This window comes from Lates calcarifer, linkage group LG16_LG22 (genome assembly GCF_001640805.2).
Source record: "Lates calcarifer isolate ASB-BC8 linkage group LG16_LG22, TLL_Latcal_v3, whole genome shotgun sequence".
In the NCBI taxonomy this organism is placed as follows: domain Eukaryota; kingdom Metazoa; phylum Chordata; class Actinopteri; family Centropomidae; genus Lates; species Lates calcarifer.
The window spans coordinates 20,708,144-20,723,636 of NC_066848.1; the positions used below are offsets into that span (position 1 = coordinate 20,708,144).

Consider the following 15,493-nt stretch of genomic DNA (forward strand, 5'->3'; position numbering starts at 1 on the left):
CACTGCTCTTTTATCACATCTATATTCCCAAGTATAAAATATGATTTTATAGATAGATATAGATTGTTTCAGTACCTTGCTCAGAGGCACGCTGACAACAAATATGTGTGTGTGTGTTTCCTACATTTTCCCACACAGGATTTTTCCAAACAAAAAGTCTCTGTAGAACAACAACAAGGCAGGGGCATCTGCAGTACACACACACACACACACACACACGCACGCACGCACGCATGCACACACGCACACATACCTACACACAACATAACACACACACACAGAGCGTGTGAAAGAGTGCCTGGGAACTGAGTGTCAGTGTGTAACGTTTATTCATTTGCTAATTTTACACAACAATGCAACAATACACACACTCATTAGGAATGCAGAGAGAGAAAGAGACAGAGAGGTTCACGCACAAAGAGAGAGAGAGGGAGCAAGAGAAAGAGAGAGAGAGAGAGAGAGAGAGAGAGAGAGAGAGAAAGAGATTTGTTTGCCTTAGTTATTTTTGTTCTGAATCTGCTGATATTTTTACCATTTAATATCTTCAATTTCAGTAACTTTGTTAAAACAGCGCTCTAGTCATTATGTATTGTATAACAGTTGTATAACTAACAAGAGACTCATTAAAAAGTACATGTATACATGTATGTGTATATGTGTATGTATACGGTCTATGGGCAAAATCCAAAATAACTGTGTATGTATAATAATAAAGACAATAATGTGTAGATTCTCTTTTGCACATTTGGATAGAAATTTTATCATATTACATTCACTGACTGAGGGTCTCAGTGGTTAGCACTGTTGCCTCACAGCAAGAAGGTTCTGGGTTCGAATCCTGGTTCACCTTGGGTTTTTCTGTGTGGAGTTTGCATGTTCTTCCTCTTCCCACAGTCCAAAGACATGCAGGTTAGGTTAACCGGTGACTTTAAATTACTCATAGGTGTGAATGTGAGTGTGAATGGTTGTTTGTCTCTATATGTCAGACATATGATGGACTGGCGATCTGTCCAGGGTACCCCACCTCTTTCCCAGTATGAGCTGGGACTGGTTCCAGCCCCACCATGACCCTCAAGGATAAGCAGTATAGATAATGGATGGATGACACAAGGAGTTTAACACTGCGGCTTTTTGAGTAGTGGTTTTCTTCATGTATGTTGTCTTTGACTGGATACAATAACTGTATCACTGCCTGATCAGTTGTTGAAACATAATTTTCCACAGAAAATCCTTGTGCCAACTCATGGGCACTTACACGTCTGCTATTCAGTGTGAGGTTGTGTAGATAGTTAACTATACATGGAGTCATTTTTTGAGGACAGCCAATGTGTCTTGGCAATGTGTCATACTGTATACATGTCTAATGCTACAAAATATTGTGTAACATCTGGGTGAGCATACTGTTAAACAGGTAGACATTTTGTACGTGTCTGCAGTCCGAGACAACTAGACATGCAGTGGGCTTCCACTAAATAATGATGAGGTGAAATTAGCATTGTGGGTCTGAGGGTCAGTCTGTTCACACTTTGCTACAGGGTATTCAAATCATCCTCAGCTGAACTTTGCATTTAATGCTAATTTGGAAATGTTAGCATGCTAGCATGCTAAATCAAGATGGTGAACATGATAGAAATTATACCTTAACATTAGCAAATTAACATTGTAATTGTGAGCATAATAGCATGCTAATATTAGAATCTAGATCAAAACACCATCATAACTAAGAACAGTGTCACAGAGCTGCCAGCATGGGTGCATCCTCTTTGCCTTTTAGAAATACTCACAATGGTAGGTTTCACCATGTTTCACCATGTCTGTGTATTGCTATAATAAGGTACCACCATGGGTATGTGTTTGCATGTGTATCATGTGTAAGTGTATGTGTAGCTTTCACAGTGGAGGTGAAACAAAACAAGTTTGACAACATAAGCTTCATACATACAAATATAATTTTTTTGTTGTTTTATGACTTTTACAAACCACACATCATCTTTTAACTGCTACTTTACTTTTTACTTTTACTTTACATACAGTTCAGATATAGGTTCTACACTGTGTTATTACACTGTTGTTTCTAGTGTAGTGTGGAAATGCTGATGAACCTTCAAATTCTGTGAGTGTGTGAAACTCTTCCCACACTGGTCACAGACGTAAGGCTTTTCTCCAGTGTGGATACGCTGATGAGCTTTTAAATTCTTTGACTGCGTGAAACTCTTCCCACACTGGTCACAAACATAAGGCTTCTCTCCAGTGTGGATACGCTGATGAGCTTTTAAATTCTTTGACTGCGTGAAACTCTTCCCACACTGGTCACAGACGTAAGGCTTTTCTCCAGTGTGGATACACAGATGAACCTTCAAATTCTGTAACACACTGAAACTCTTCCCACACTGGTCACAGAGGTAAGGCTTTTCTCCGGTGTGGATATGCTGATGAACCTTCAAATTCTGTGACTGTGTGAAACTCTTCCCACACTGGTCACAGACGTAAGGCTTTTCTCCAGTGTGGATACACTGATGAGCTTTCAAATCCTTTGACTGCGTGAAACTCTTCCCACACTGGTCACAGATGTAAGGTTTTTCTCCAGTGTGGATACGTTGATGAGCTTTCAAATCCTTTGACTGCGTGAAACTCTTCCCACACTGGTCACAGAGGTAAGGCTTTTCTCCGGTGTGGATACGCTGATGAACCTTCAAATTCTGTGACTGCGTGAAACTCTTCCCACACTGGTCACAGACGTAAGGTTTTTCTCCAGTGTGGATACGCTGATGAGCTTTCAAATCCTTTGACTGCGTGAAACTCTTCCCACACTGGTCACAGAGGTAAGGCTTTTCTCCGGTGTGGATACGCTGATGAACCTTCAAATTATGTGACTTCATGAAACTCTTCCCACACTGGTCACAGAGGTAATGTTTTTCTCTAGTGTGGATACGCTGATGAACCTTCAAAGTCTGTGACAGCCTGAAACTCTTCTCACAGTGGTCACAGAGGTAAGGTTTTTCTCCGGTGTGGATACGCTGATGAACTTTCAAGGAATCTGACTTCATGAAACTCTTCCCACACTGGTCACAGAGGTAAGGTTTTTCTCCGGTGTGGATACGCTGATGAACTTTCAAGGAATCTGACTTCATGAAGCTCTTCCCACACTGGTCACAGAGGTAAGGCTTTTCTCCAGTGTGGATACGCTGATGAATCTTCAAGGAGTCTGACTTCATGAAACTCTTCCCACACTGGTCACAGAGATAAGGCTTTTCTCCGGTGTGGATACGCTGATGAACTTTCAAATTCTGTGACAGCCTGAAACTCTTCTCACAGTGGTCACACTGATGTAGATTCTCTACAGTGTGGGTAGGCTGATGCTTATCCTGTCTTCCGTTGAAACTCTCCTCAGCTGCATCATAAGTTCTTTTGAGGTTTTTGCAGGTCTGTTTCTATGAAGCAAAAACATAGTCAAAGCGAAAAATAGAGTCGGGTTTCTTTTGTCATATTATACATAATGAAACCTGAAAATACATTCTGGTAATAATCGCACTGAATTGTTTTATTTTGCCCTAACCAGTCAGCCATGACTGTTCTGCCAAAATCATTTGTAATCAACAGGGATGCAGATGTGGTTGCTGGAAGCAATTAATGTTTTTCAAGTCAGTCAAAGCAACATGCCAATTTAAGAGTTGTGATTCCTGTAAATTATCTGTCTCTCTGTAGAGCTACTGTATTGTCCGTCTTATCCACAGTAATTGTCATTTTGTCATTTTTTCTGGCTCTGGCACAGGGAGATGACTTATATTTTTAATCCTGCATACAAAGCTCTAATTTGCTCCGTTGTTTCTCTAACCAGGGGAGCGGCCGTCACTGAGCACAACACCAGACCTATTTGAATCACTAAGAGGTGCTATAAGTAATTTTTTGCAAAAGCTACAAAGCCAAGGTTAACATAAGCAACTGTTTATTTACCAAGAGCGTCACCGATCACTGAGTTAACAAGACAAGATGTCAGAATACGCTATATCGTCATTGTCTCATTTTGGACTGAGGGCATTATCGCAAAGTGGTATTATGAGACAGGACAAGGCTAGTTGGTTAGCATGCTAACCTCGTTAGAGGAAAATTAGTACTAGAAACAGAGGCAAAACAAGAGTGGACATTACCATTGCTTTTCTTCTGAGACTTTTCTTGGCAAGTGAGGGGAAAAAGTTTCATGTTGAACTTACAAAATGTTTTCTAGGCTGGTAAATAAATGTCTGTAATGCTAATGTTTGCTATGTAGGAATACCAAACAATGTACACATAGCACCTTTAAATGGAAATGGCCACTTCAGGAAAAAAGTGACACTCACAAGATATGCAGTTTGTTTCCAATACATTTGAGTTTGCTATTTCTACCACAGGTAAGGTTAGGGTTTTGTTTAGTTTAGGGTGATGTCTGTCTGACACGTTCTCATCTAAATCATACATTAGTCTCATTTGTATGGAGACTCAGCTGCACTTTGAGCTGAAAATGAGATATTTGAAGTCCTACACAAAGTGACTTTAAAGAACACACAGATCCTTTTAGTGATGCTTCTATAATATGAGCAGGTCGCTAGCTGAAGCTGAAAGTAGTTGAGGAACTTGTTTTGCCTGATTTCAGCCTATAAGATAGTGGTTCCTCAACAACCAGGAGCTGGTTGCAAAAGCAGTTTTTAAGTTCAAACATATTGAACTAAGTGAAAAACACAAAACTTCTGCTCATGTTCTATTAGAAAGTTATAGATATAGTTATAGAATGTAGGTACCACATACTATTACTAGAACCATTTAATTATAATTCACAAAAAGGGAGAAAAAAAATCATCATAATCAACACCCTCTCAAATAACAAATCTTAATGCAAATAATGAAAATAAATAAATAACCAAATAGCATCAGTTGGTTGCATAATGAGGTATTTCCATCTCACTGTAAAATAAAAAAAAAAATCTGAAACTTCCTGTTCCTGTTTGCATTTTTAAAATTTTCTTTTGATTGGAGGGTGGTCCAGATATTTCCTAGCAACCAATTTACACATTACTACTGTACTACCACTGGGAGGTGCCAAAATAGGAAATTTTCAAATCCAAACACGCTGGCTTTAAAAGGTGGTAAAAGTAACTTACCTCTTGTGATGAACACATTTTGTTGCTGGTGTTTATTTGGCTGTTTACTAGATATTCCTCCATCTCTTAATCAACTCTGACATGATCAAATAAAGACAGTAAGTCACCAAAGCAATTACAAGAAGAAATATCAGCTAAACACAAGAATAAATACTCACGTTTTTAGTTTGTATGTGAAAATTCACTCTTGACCTTGAAAATATTTGTTTGACAAAGTAATTACTGGCAAGTAGGTCTATGTGAGATAATGCAGTTAGACACTTGCAGATCTGGAAAATAATACACATGTAATGTATCTCCCGGTGCTTTAGGCTGTGCATTTTGTAAATAACTCAAGCTCAAAAGTGAACTATATTTGGGAAATATAAATATAAATATTATTTGAGATAATAAAATAACCAAAGTGTAGCTATTCCACTCAATCCTTGCCCCACTTCATAACAGGACAAATTAACTATTAAATCGGTTGATTTCATAAATACTAAAATTAATTTTACAATGTAAATTTAACAACCAAACCTTCAGTAAACAACAGTCAGTTCCTGAGTTCACTGGCCATCAAAGTTCATTTGTATGGATTTAATTTTTCTTGATGAACATTCCTCTAAACATAGGCCATCAACTACAAATAAAGCAGCTCTTACCATTTATGTGTGACAGAAGTTTGATTATCTTGTGCAGGTTAAAAGGCGTCTTCATGTAGGTTGGAGAAAGAAAGGTTTGATAGATGCAGTAATGATTTCCATGGTAACCAGGGCTTAATCCAATTGAAGGTTCCAATCCCAAAAGCTTTTTGAAATAACCAATCCCAAACTACAAAGCATTCCATGTAGTAAATATCTAATATCAGAAACAGTCTTACAAAACTGTGTACTGAACAATGAACTTATTTAAAAATACAGGAGAAAAAGAAAATAGAACTGGAAAAAATCAGTATGGAAATTTGGCACTTTTTTCAGCCAAGTAATTGAGTTCATTGATTGATAATCCCCAATGTTAAATTAAATTGTCCTCCAATTACCTAAAAAATATGAATATTGTGCCACCTCCTCTACAGGAAATGAACAACATACCATATGTGTGCTTCCATCCACACTCAATTTCTTTCTAAACACAAATGTGGTGTTTTAAACAGGAAAACTGCGTTTTGTAATCAACAGTTTCTTTTGTCCCCAGAACTGCTGCTGACTGGATGTGTTTTGTTTTTGGCACTATTCTGAGTGAACTCTAGAAACTGTTGTGTATGAAAATCCCAGTTTCAGAAATACTCAAGCCAGCCTGTCTGACACCAACAATCATGCCATGGTTTTTTCCCCCATTCTGATGTTTGATGTGAACATTAACTGAACTGCACTGCTGCTACATGACTGGTTGATTGGATAACTGCATCAAGGAGCATGTATACAGGTGTTCTTAATAAAGTGCTCGGTGAGTCTAATCGCAACCAAACAGTAAGTCATACTCTACTGCACTGAGACACCACACAACATGGGGAATCCACCTAAGTACAAGTTAATACCTATTATACTTACAGTACAGAAGAACAAAATGTTTAAACCTCTGTTTGTTACAGAGGTTTGGACTCTGTCTCAGTGTGTCCTGTCCTGGCCTGGTGTATTGGCATCCAGATGGAGGACAGATCTGTGTTTTTATCTGCAGTGATGCAGTGATGACAGGTTTTTCCAGCCTCTCCCTCCACTTTCCACAGAAGTTTCTGTTATTCCTTCTGCACTATCATTCCTTTGTACTTTTCTTTGGCACTCTGTCACACCCTTAACTTTGACAGCTCACTCTAGGTTTTGGGACGTCGGATTGTCTGCAGGAAGCGAATGGATCATTTATAGGGTTATTCTTCAACAAAAGAGGTAATGCAATCAGAAATAAATCTGGTATCAATTTCTAACAACTCTAGCTTTACAAAGGCTTTATAAGCTCTAGTAACTGGTTATTTTATATACAATTTCTTACTTAATTAATAGGAATGTGAAAAATCTCTAAATCTGTGGTTATTAAAGTTGATAATAAAATATAACTACATTCAAATCTACAGATAGAAGTCATTAATAAATGTTAAAGTGTTTCTCACTTTCTCTCGAGCTAACAGCAAAAGTTTGTAAGTAGTCTCTAATCAGAAAGGTCAACAAGTCATTAATAAAGAGATCTTAAATGATTAAAGTCTACAGATGTAAATGTTATTGAGTTTTTTGTGAATGTGTTTTCTCCAGATGCGCTGCAACCATTTTCCTCAAAGTCAGAGGTCAAACCGGCCAACAGAGGCATCTGTCTGACAAACTAAAGAGTAAGAAATTCAAAGCACGTATAATGCTGAAGGAGGAAAAACCAGTCATAGGGATCACTCACAAACCTAGCAAACCAAGGGTTGTTCTTATTAATGGCTAATAAATGATCTATATTTATTGACTATTAACAAAGCCATTAGTTACAGCTTATGATCCACTTATAGAGGATGCCTTATTAGAAAGTGGTGCCAAAACATCCTCTCCACTGTTGTCTGTTGTCAGGACTGCATAAGGACATCAAATATGTTGAAACACTTTTGAGAATACATGTGCTCCATATTGAGGAATAAATTGTTTTTGACTGTTTTTATATGTTGAAGCAACAGAGTAAATCCCTGCTATCGCCCACTAGAGGATGTGGTGTTCATTACAGGTACAATATGAAATACCAGCTCTGCACAGCACTGTCAACTTCTTCCTTCATGACTTCTCTCACAGCTGAACTAGTGTGAAAGGCATTCTGCTTAATTGTCATGGGCTTAATAGAGACAATGTCATAGTTTATGATACATCACCACCTACATCATCACCTTAAACTGATTAAATATTTACTGTGGCATGTTTCTGGTTTCTGTGAGTTAAGTTTCATAAAAATAAAATTTAAAAAAGACCAACAGGGATGGAAAAATATATTCATCTAGTGTTTACTGAGATAAAATGTGGAAAAACCAACAGTCTGGTCCTGGAGCAGAGTAAAATAAAACTGAAAAAAAAAAAAAAAAAAGATTCAGAAAAAAGTGGTATTCTACTTTTAAAAAAATCCAAATAAATAACCATTCTGTGAGGCTGATGCCTTCAACTAATGAAATCTCTAAATAAATCTTAAACATGTCACCGTTTAATAAAAAGTCAAAGAATTTCTGTAACCATATCAGACCAGTAAAAACATTCCCTTTCTTGTTTTACTTGTATTCATCACTGTACAGACTGATTGAGATTCATGTCTCACCAAATAAGGCTTCTCCACGTGTTCTTAAATAAGACTTAATAAGACTGTCCAGGACCATAACATACTTGTTATGCAGCCTGCAGCCTGATCCTGTCAAGTTTTAAACCCAGGTCGAGGTCCAGGTTCCAGTCCCGTCCTACTCGAAGCTTTCCAGGATGGGTTCATGTCCTGTCTTCTTGAGGAAGCGCAGCAGGTCATCCGGACGGAGCCCCATGGTGGCGGCGTTGGTCATAGGGTGGAAGTAGACCATCTCGTGGCCTCCTTCCACCAGGTCCCGATCCAGAACGAACTTCACGCTCTGGTCCTTATCGAAGAGCAGAGCGAGAGCCGTCGCGCAGCCCTGACCCACCTGAGAGAACATGAACAAAGGAAATGATCTGGATGCAGCCCAGAGAAACCAGGAGTCTCATTTATCAAACGATGTGCAGTACAAGTTCTAAATGTGTGCAAAGGAAGTGTCTGTACAAACAGAAAAAGGGGATTTATCAAACTTGCATATGCACAGCTTCACAATGATAAATTCGACCTGTTCTCCATCCACGTACAGGTTCTTTTTCATACAGAAATACCCCCAGAACGCCAAATATGGTCAACACTTCCCTCTGAAATTCCTACCAGCCTTAATGTAGTTACTTGTTGAGGAGGTGAAGATACTTTATTTATATTGATTAAAGAAATATCCTGGAGCATTGGCAGAGCAGGCTTGTGGGAAAGCTTCCCAGCATGCACCTGGGTAACTGACTTAATACATGTATTTCTGCAGTGATACTAGAGTTATTATGTTTCATGTGGTGTTGCTACTGTACCTTCATTAGCTGCCATACAAGTGGTCATTATGAATGAATACAGTAAAGACGTTCTGATCATCTCTCTGTCACACAAGCATTCACACTCATAAGAGATGATTGAGAACACCAGAGTAATGCATGAAAATCCATTCAGCCAAATTTTTATTATCAGAGTCTTCCACAAGTAGCTTGTCCAAGGGTGCTACACTGTGCAAAAAATGTAGGCACTAAGGTAAGGACACTAGGTCAAAAAAGTGTCAAAAAATAGTATTATTCAGCATTAATTCAGCAATTAACCTCATGTGAAGTGCAGTAAATAGACAAAAGCATAACTTCTTGTTCTTCTTGTCTGTGAGGACAGTTCTTTATGATGCTGACTGTGTGTTCAGACTCATTGTCCTACTGCAGAATTAATCTGGGACTGATCAGATTGACCCTGATTGTACTGATGAAGGATAAGAGTAAAAACATCTACAGTGCCCAAAACATTTGCACAGTACTGTAAATAAAAAGACAGTGTGGAGACAGATGATTGACAGATGACTCACTTTACGTGATGGTCAAACTAAAATCAGGCTGATGCAGAAAAACGTGTCTGTGCATTTTTCTCTTGTGTGTTGGACGCCCTCCTCACATGGACTGTGACAGGTGTATTTTAATTCTGGATGATTAACTAGTTCTCACCTTGAGTTTCTCCAACATGGCCGCCTCGTCTGCGAAGCGCAGGTTGCCACTGCCGACGCCGAGCTTCTTGGCGAGGTCATTGAGGTTCACCTGCAGAGAGGATTATGGGACGAGGATGGATGAGCGGAGGAGTCGATGCAGTAGCAAGGAAACATGCTCGGGCTGTGTCGAGTGGCCTCACATGATTTTAACAAATAACTGGAGTGGGAAATGTTTCAATCAAGTTAATCTGAACAGTTTTTCAGCCCTGTGACAGACTGGTGACCTGTTCAGGGTGTAACCTGCCTCTTGACCAATGTCAGTTGGGATTGGGTCCAATCCCACCATGACCCTCAAAAGATAAGCGGTATAGCTGATGGATGGATAAACAGTGGCTTATGCACAGTTTAAAAGCAGAGGTCAGAGGTCATACATGTGATTATCTGTGATACTGTGAAAATATATTGGTATTGGTATGCCTGATTGTACCCTCTTTACATCAGCAGGTGGCAGTGATTAGTTGAAGGGTGCGGGTGTCGCTCCAAATCATACAGCAAACTTTGGCTGAAAAGGATCAACACTGTTTTGACTGCCTGCTCTGCGCTGCCTGACAGCGATCACAATCCAGTTAACCAGCTACCCCAGCCAAGATTTTAAAGGCCACAGCACTGTTTATCTTTGGTCATTTTCACATATATTGTAAGATGGAAGCTGACCTGGCGGTCATGGCGAACGGACACCAGCCATAGGCCTTTCTTCTTCTTATCCTTCAAGAAAAGGTTTTTAGTGACCGCTCCGCTCACTTCCTGTAGGTGAGGCATCATCTCCTCCACCGTGAAAACCTGCAGGGGGGAGAGGGAAGAAAAGGGGACAGAAAATGTGAAAACTCAAAAGGGGAGAAGCATCATTTCCAGGAGATGAGGGATCATCACTATTCCTGAGTCCTAAAGACTCATGTGCTCATGGGCTTTACTGGTTTTCCAACTAGTTTTGCAGCTGAAAAAATAGGCTACAATAGAGATGTTCTTGTTCTGTCCACCCCTGTGGAGGGCATCAGTGGAGAGCTGAATGACTCGACACGTGAAGGCGCAGGTGCAGACATAAGTTATCTTTTGGCGCCCCCTGAAGGTTGCTGCCAGTCTACGTTGCAGAAACGTGTGAGACAAGTTATTAAACTATACCACAGACACAGATCGGATGAAACTCTGTTCTCCATTAGAGGGAAGGTTTCCAAGTAATTCACTGTCTAAACAGAGATACACAGGATGTACCATCTTACAATAATAATATGAAATAATAATAACAAAACCGTCAGTATATTGTTGATAAGTGGTGTTATATTTTTGTAGCCTCCGCCACCCCAGATTCCGTTTAAAAATGTGTTACTTTTAGGATTAACTTGATCATACGCACAAATACATGACTAGATGAATAAATCTTCACACCATTTCAACTCCAAATGATCTGCTGTTACATTCGGTATATGAGTAATAGGTAACGCAAATCTACTTTTCTTCAAATGATAACTTTTAATACGTCCACGTGTCTGTTAGCAGTGTGATGTAGAGAAAGACACCACTTCTCAAAGCTAAAATTATGCTACAAGTGCCCTTCATTTTATTGAATAACGCCGAATGAAAATACAAATCCTTACGATTCAATCAGTATCTTGTGTTGTGTGGTGTTTGTGGGTGTTTATACAATTTACAGGAAGCAAGGAAAGTTTAAATGGTGCAGAATTCTAATGAGACTTATTTCTTCTCAATGGAAATTACAGTGTCATTAATTTCCCTGCTACAGTCACCTATGCCATACATGGTATTTTGCTTTAAGTCTATAGTAATATAAAGACGTTTCTGGTTTAAAAGTTTGGACTCGGTTAGCTGATTCACTGACAACCTGAGCAGCTTTTCGGTTTCAGTTTTACCGGAGGGTGCTCCACGGAGGTCGTCTGGATGCTTAAAGTCTCCAGATATTGCTCCAGCTCTGACCTCAGATCCTCCGACATCCTCAGTTAATAGGGTTTAAAAATCAGTGAACAGAGACAGAGGTGAATTTGGCATCAATGGACAGAAACAGCTGCACATAGAGGAAGACAACTCTTCTTCTGCATTGAGGTTTACTGCAGCTGACATAAACACTGCCATCCCCTGGATATATTGTGCTCCTCCGAGTTTTCCCTTCCTTTGACATTGCCTTTGGACTTGATCCCCCTCCTACCCACTTAAAAGCAAACAAACAAGTAAATAAACAATCACATGAAAAAATATATAAAATAATTGATTTCCTGTTTATTTCTAAAACTGTACAAAAACAGGATGAGGTATGATTCACATATTTGAAAAACACTGAATCTAAACAAATCTTTTGTTTACAAGGAAATTCAACCCCCTGAGTTTTAAGTGGAGATCAAGTTAATTTTTTAAGGGAAAGACAGCACTGCAAAATACAGAGTCTATGTCAAGATGTAAGTAATAATAATAATAATAGTAACGATAGCTATAAAAACAATAATGACAGAACAGTTAAACGGCAATAACAATGCCATTAACACTAATACACTTTAAATGTAACAACATCCATTGAGCTGGATCGTGGGAGCAGCAGGAGGCTCTACAGTTCTGGAGGCTGAAAACCTGCAAGTGAGAGGAGAAGAAAAGAGATGAAAAGCACAAAACTACAGGAAAGAGTGATGAAGAGAGAGGAGAGAGAGAGAGGCTTGAGGGAAGAAACACACAGAGTTAAAATGATGCAATGATTTTAAGACAGTTTATCTCATTTGCAAGACAACATGGACAGCATTTTCTAAAGTAATAAGCTTAACTAATGCATTGAGACTAACACAACCTGCGTAGAGCGGTAACTAGTGAAGCCTGAAATAAGAAACAGAAATGGGTGCTAACTGAAAGTTAAGGCATAAAGATGAGTTTTCAGTTTGGATTTAAAGACCTCAACTGAGTCAGCCTGTCTAATATCAATAGGGAGGTTGTTCCAGGGGAAAGGGGCCCGATAGGAGAAGGCCCTGCAGCCTGCTGACTTCTTTTTAGCTTGTGGGGACAGACAGCAGCCCTGCACTCTGAGAACGCAGAGCACAGGAAGAAATATAAGGATTAAGACAGGTATGAAGGGGCTAGCCCATTTAAAATTTTCATCTTCATTCTCATTTTCATTTCATTACTAATATAACTAATATAATATCACTAATATGAATAGGGAGCCAGGGAGGCTAGAATCAGAGTAATGTGGTCAAACTTTCTTGGCTTAGTTAGTATTTGTGCTATAGCTTTCTGAACCATTTGAAGACTTTTAGTGCTAGCACACAGCAGGCCTGAAAACAAAACATTACAGTAGTCAAGTCCACCTTGCTAAGCCCAGTGGCAAGGGGTTTTTGAGAATTTCCAGAGGGCACTATTGAGTCATTTGCCACTCCCATGAGCAAGATGGATCAATCCCAATAGGGCCTACTCACGCATCATGCTCGAGCCCTAATGAAACATGAACACATAAATATTCATCCTGTCATCCTGATCCCAATGACACAGCACATACACACCCAGAGAGCCTGTTTTTATTCACTGTATTCAATCCCATAGACTATTTCAGGAGTTTGTGATGTGTGACACAAAACACTGTTAAGACACACTGAAGGACACGTTGTCAGAGTCCCATTTATATCTGAATAATGTGTGTTATAAAACGTATTTGTCCCTGAGGGATGAAGCATTAATTCACCACAATGACCCAGTTTAATACAGAGGACAAGGTCAGTGTCACAGCTTATCCCATCGCTCTTTTAGCACATGAACATTAGAAAACTGTTTTGGATTTGGGTTGAGGCTGCATCAAAGGGCCAAAAGTGCAATAAGACACTAAAACTGCTGTGGATAGAGATTTCACAAATTCCCTTTTGCAGAGAAGTGATGCAGGGCTTTGTGGACTGGTGCCTGCGGAACTGCCTCCAGATCAATGCAGGGAAGACCAAAGAACTGGTGGTGTATTTCTGCAGGAGCAGACACTCCCCCCCAACACCAGTGAACATCCAGGGAAGAGACATTGAGATGGTGACATCTTATAAGTACCTGGGTGTTCAGCTGAACAATAGACTGGACTGGACAGACAACACCACTGCACTTTTTAAGAAGTGCTCAGAGCAGACTCTATCTGCTGAGGAGATTCAAGTCCTTTGGAGTGCGGGGGGGGCACTCCTCAGGACTTTTTATGACTGTTATGGCATCAGCCATCTTCTGTGGAGTGGTCTGCTGGGGCAGCAGCATCTCAACAGTGGACAGGAAGAGACTGGACAAGCTGATCAAGAAGGCCAGCGATGTCCTGGGGTGCCCCCTCGCCCCCGTAGAAGTGGTAGGAGAGAGGAGGATGATAGCTCCTAGTAGACCACATAGTCACTAGGTTCTGCACTTTAATCCATCCTGACAAAACAGCTGCTATCAGTCATTCACTGTGTGCAATACCATTTCAAAATTGCAATATCTATATTTAGTTCTGTTTCTATGTATATAGTCCTGTGTATATTGCTCCTTTGTTCATATTTTTATTACACTGTCCTGTTTATACTGTTCTTATGTTTATATTTTTTATAATATTGTCTGGCTTATACCTTGTCTTTTACTTGTATTTATGCCTTTTTTTCAATCTCTGATGCTGCTGCAACAATGTAAATTTCTGAACATGTTATAGTTCTGATTTCAGCAGCTGCCCAGCTTCATGGTATTAAGACCTACAAACAGATAGATGGAAAAGATGGAAATGTGGAAAATGGCCTGGTGGCTATGCAGGATTTTGCCCAAAAAAAACCCCCCCCAAAAAACAAACAACTCGTAACAGTGTTTGCTATTGCTCGCTTGCCACTGCTGACACACCCAAAGTGTCAAGTGGTGGAGGCGATGTATGATTCATTCGGTGTCCTTGAGTCATGTCAGCTCATCACAGTGGATCCAGAAATCAAAAGGGTGCTCTAACAGGACTGCTTTGTATGTCTGAATGTACATTATGTGTTTGTTATGTGTGTGATGCATTGTGTTTCCTTAGATAGAGGATGACTGCTTTGTACTGAATTACAGGTGTGTGTGTGTGTGTGTGTGTGTGGGTGTACTCATGTTTTTTTCCACTATCTAGGTGAATGTGTTATCACTCTGCTATTGTCAAGAAGCTCCCATTAACTCCCTGAATAGAAGCTGCAGCAATTTGAGAAACAGATGACAATGAGAAACAGCCATTAAAGGAAAATAGTGACAGAGAGAGATGGACAAAGAGGAGAGGAAAAACAGTAGAAGCTGAGAAACAAAGGGAGGTTGAGGTCGAGTTTTCATGCCTATTTCTGTTTTCATTTTTACTGTTATCTACATTTTGTACCCGGAATACTTTAGGCCACATTGTCGCGTTTTGAGTCCCAGAATGATGAACAGCTCCAGACCTTTATCCTGACCACTCAGGTCTAATTTTACCTCTAAACGTAATACTCAAGTAATAATCCTCCATATTTTAGTCCTGCTTGATTTGATTGTTTAACTCGACAGCAAAACTCAAATGCGTGAAGGAAATGTTTAACAACAAACAAAAAAGCAGTTGGAATAAAATCACCTGACAAGTAAATATACTGTACTTTAACTTTTTTTCATTTTTAATAATCAGTAAAACTTG

The 15,493-nt window shown here is 39.5% G+C and overlaps 2 protein-coding genes across 3 annotated transcripts; both read right to left on the minus strand.

Moving 5' to 3' along the window:
- Positions 1 to 1,991: 1,991 nt before the first annotated feature.
- Positions 1,992 to 8,099, minus strand: LOC108872869 (zinc finger protein 235). Of its 2 annotated transcripts, XM_051076694.1 has the most exons (4): positions 5,780 to 8,099; positions 5,294 to 5,404; positions 5,136 to 5,211; positions 1,992 to 3,431 (listed from the first exon to the last, which is right to left on the minus strand). In XM_051076694.1, exons 3-4 carry the CDS (start codon positions 5,196 to 5,198, stop codon positions 2,061 to 2,063), a joined length of 1,434 nt encoding a protein of 477 aa, XP_050932651.1. In that variant the 5' UTR covers positions 5,199 to 5,211; positions 5,294 to 5,404; positions 5,780 to 8,099; the 3' UTR covers positions 1,992 to 2,060. The 2 variants fall into 2 exon arrangements, with proteins under 2 accessions (XP_050932651.1, XP_018516284.1); XM_018660768.2 differs by lacking the exon at positions 5,294 to 5,404.
- Positions 8,100 to 8,251: 152 nt separating this feature from the next.
- Positions 8,252 to 11,952, minus strand: prorsd1 (prolyl-tRNA synthetase domain containing 1). Its single transcript, XM_018660770.2, has 4 exons — positions 11,763 to 11,952; positions 10,552 to 10,677; positions 9,857 to 9,946; positions 8,252 to 8,733 (listed from the first exon to the last, which is right to left on the minus strand). The coding sequence occupies exons 1-4, from the start codon at positions 11,841 to 11,843 to the stop codon at positions 8,521 to 8,523; spliced, it is 510 nt and encodes a 169-aa protein (XP_018516286.1). The 5' UTR covers positions 11,844 to 11,952; the 3' UTR covers positions 8,252 to 8,520.
- Positions 11,953 to 15,493: the final 3,541 nt, after the last annotated feature.

Coding starts and splice junctions, on each gene's coding strand:
- LOC108872869 (XM_018660768.2), bottom strand. CDS start 5,198: ATGGAGGAATATCTAGTAAACAGCCAAATAAACACCAGCAACAAAATG. Junction 3,432..5,135: donor AAATGTGTTCATCACAAGAG/GTAAGTTACTTT, acceptor TTTGCTTCATAG/AAACAGACCTGCAAAAACCT.
- prorsd1 (XM_018660770.2), bottom strand. CDS start 11,843: ATGTCGGAGGATCTGAGGTCAGAGCTGGAGCAATATCTGGAGACTTTA. Junction 9,947..10,551: donor CCGTTCGCCATGACCGCCAG/GTCAGCTTCCAT, acceptor TCCTCTCTGCAG/GTGAACCTCAATGACCTCGC. Junction 8,734..9,856: donor CCATGTTGGAGAAACTCAAG/GTGAGAACTAGT, acceptor ATGTTCTCTCAG/GTGGGTCAGGGCTGCGCGAC.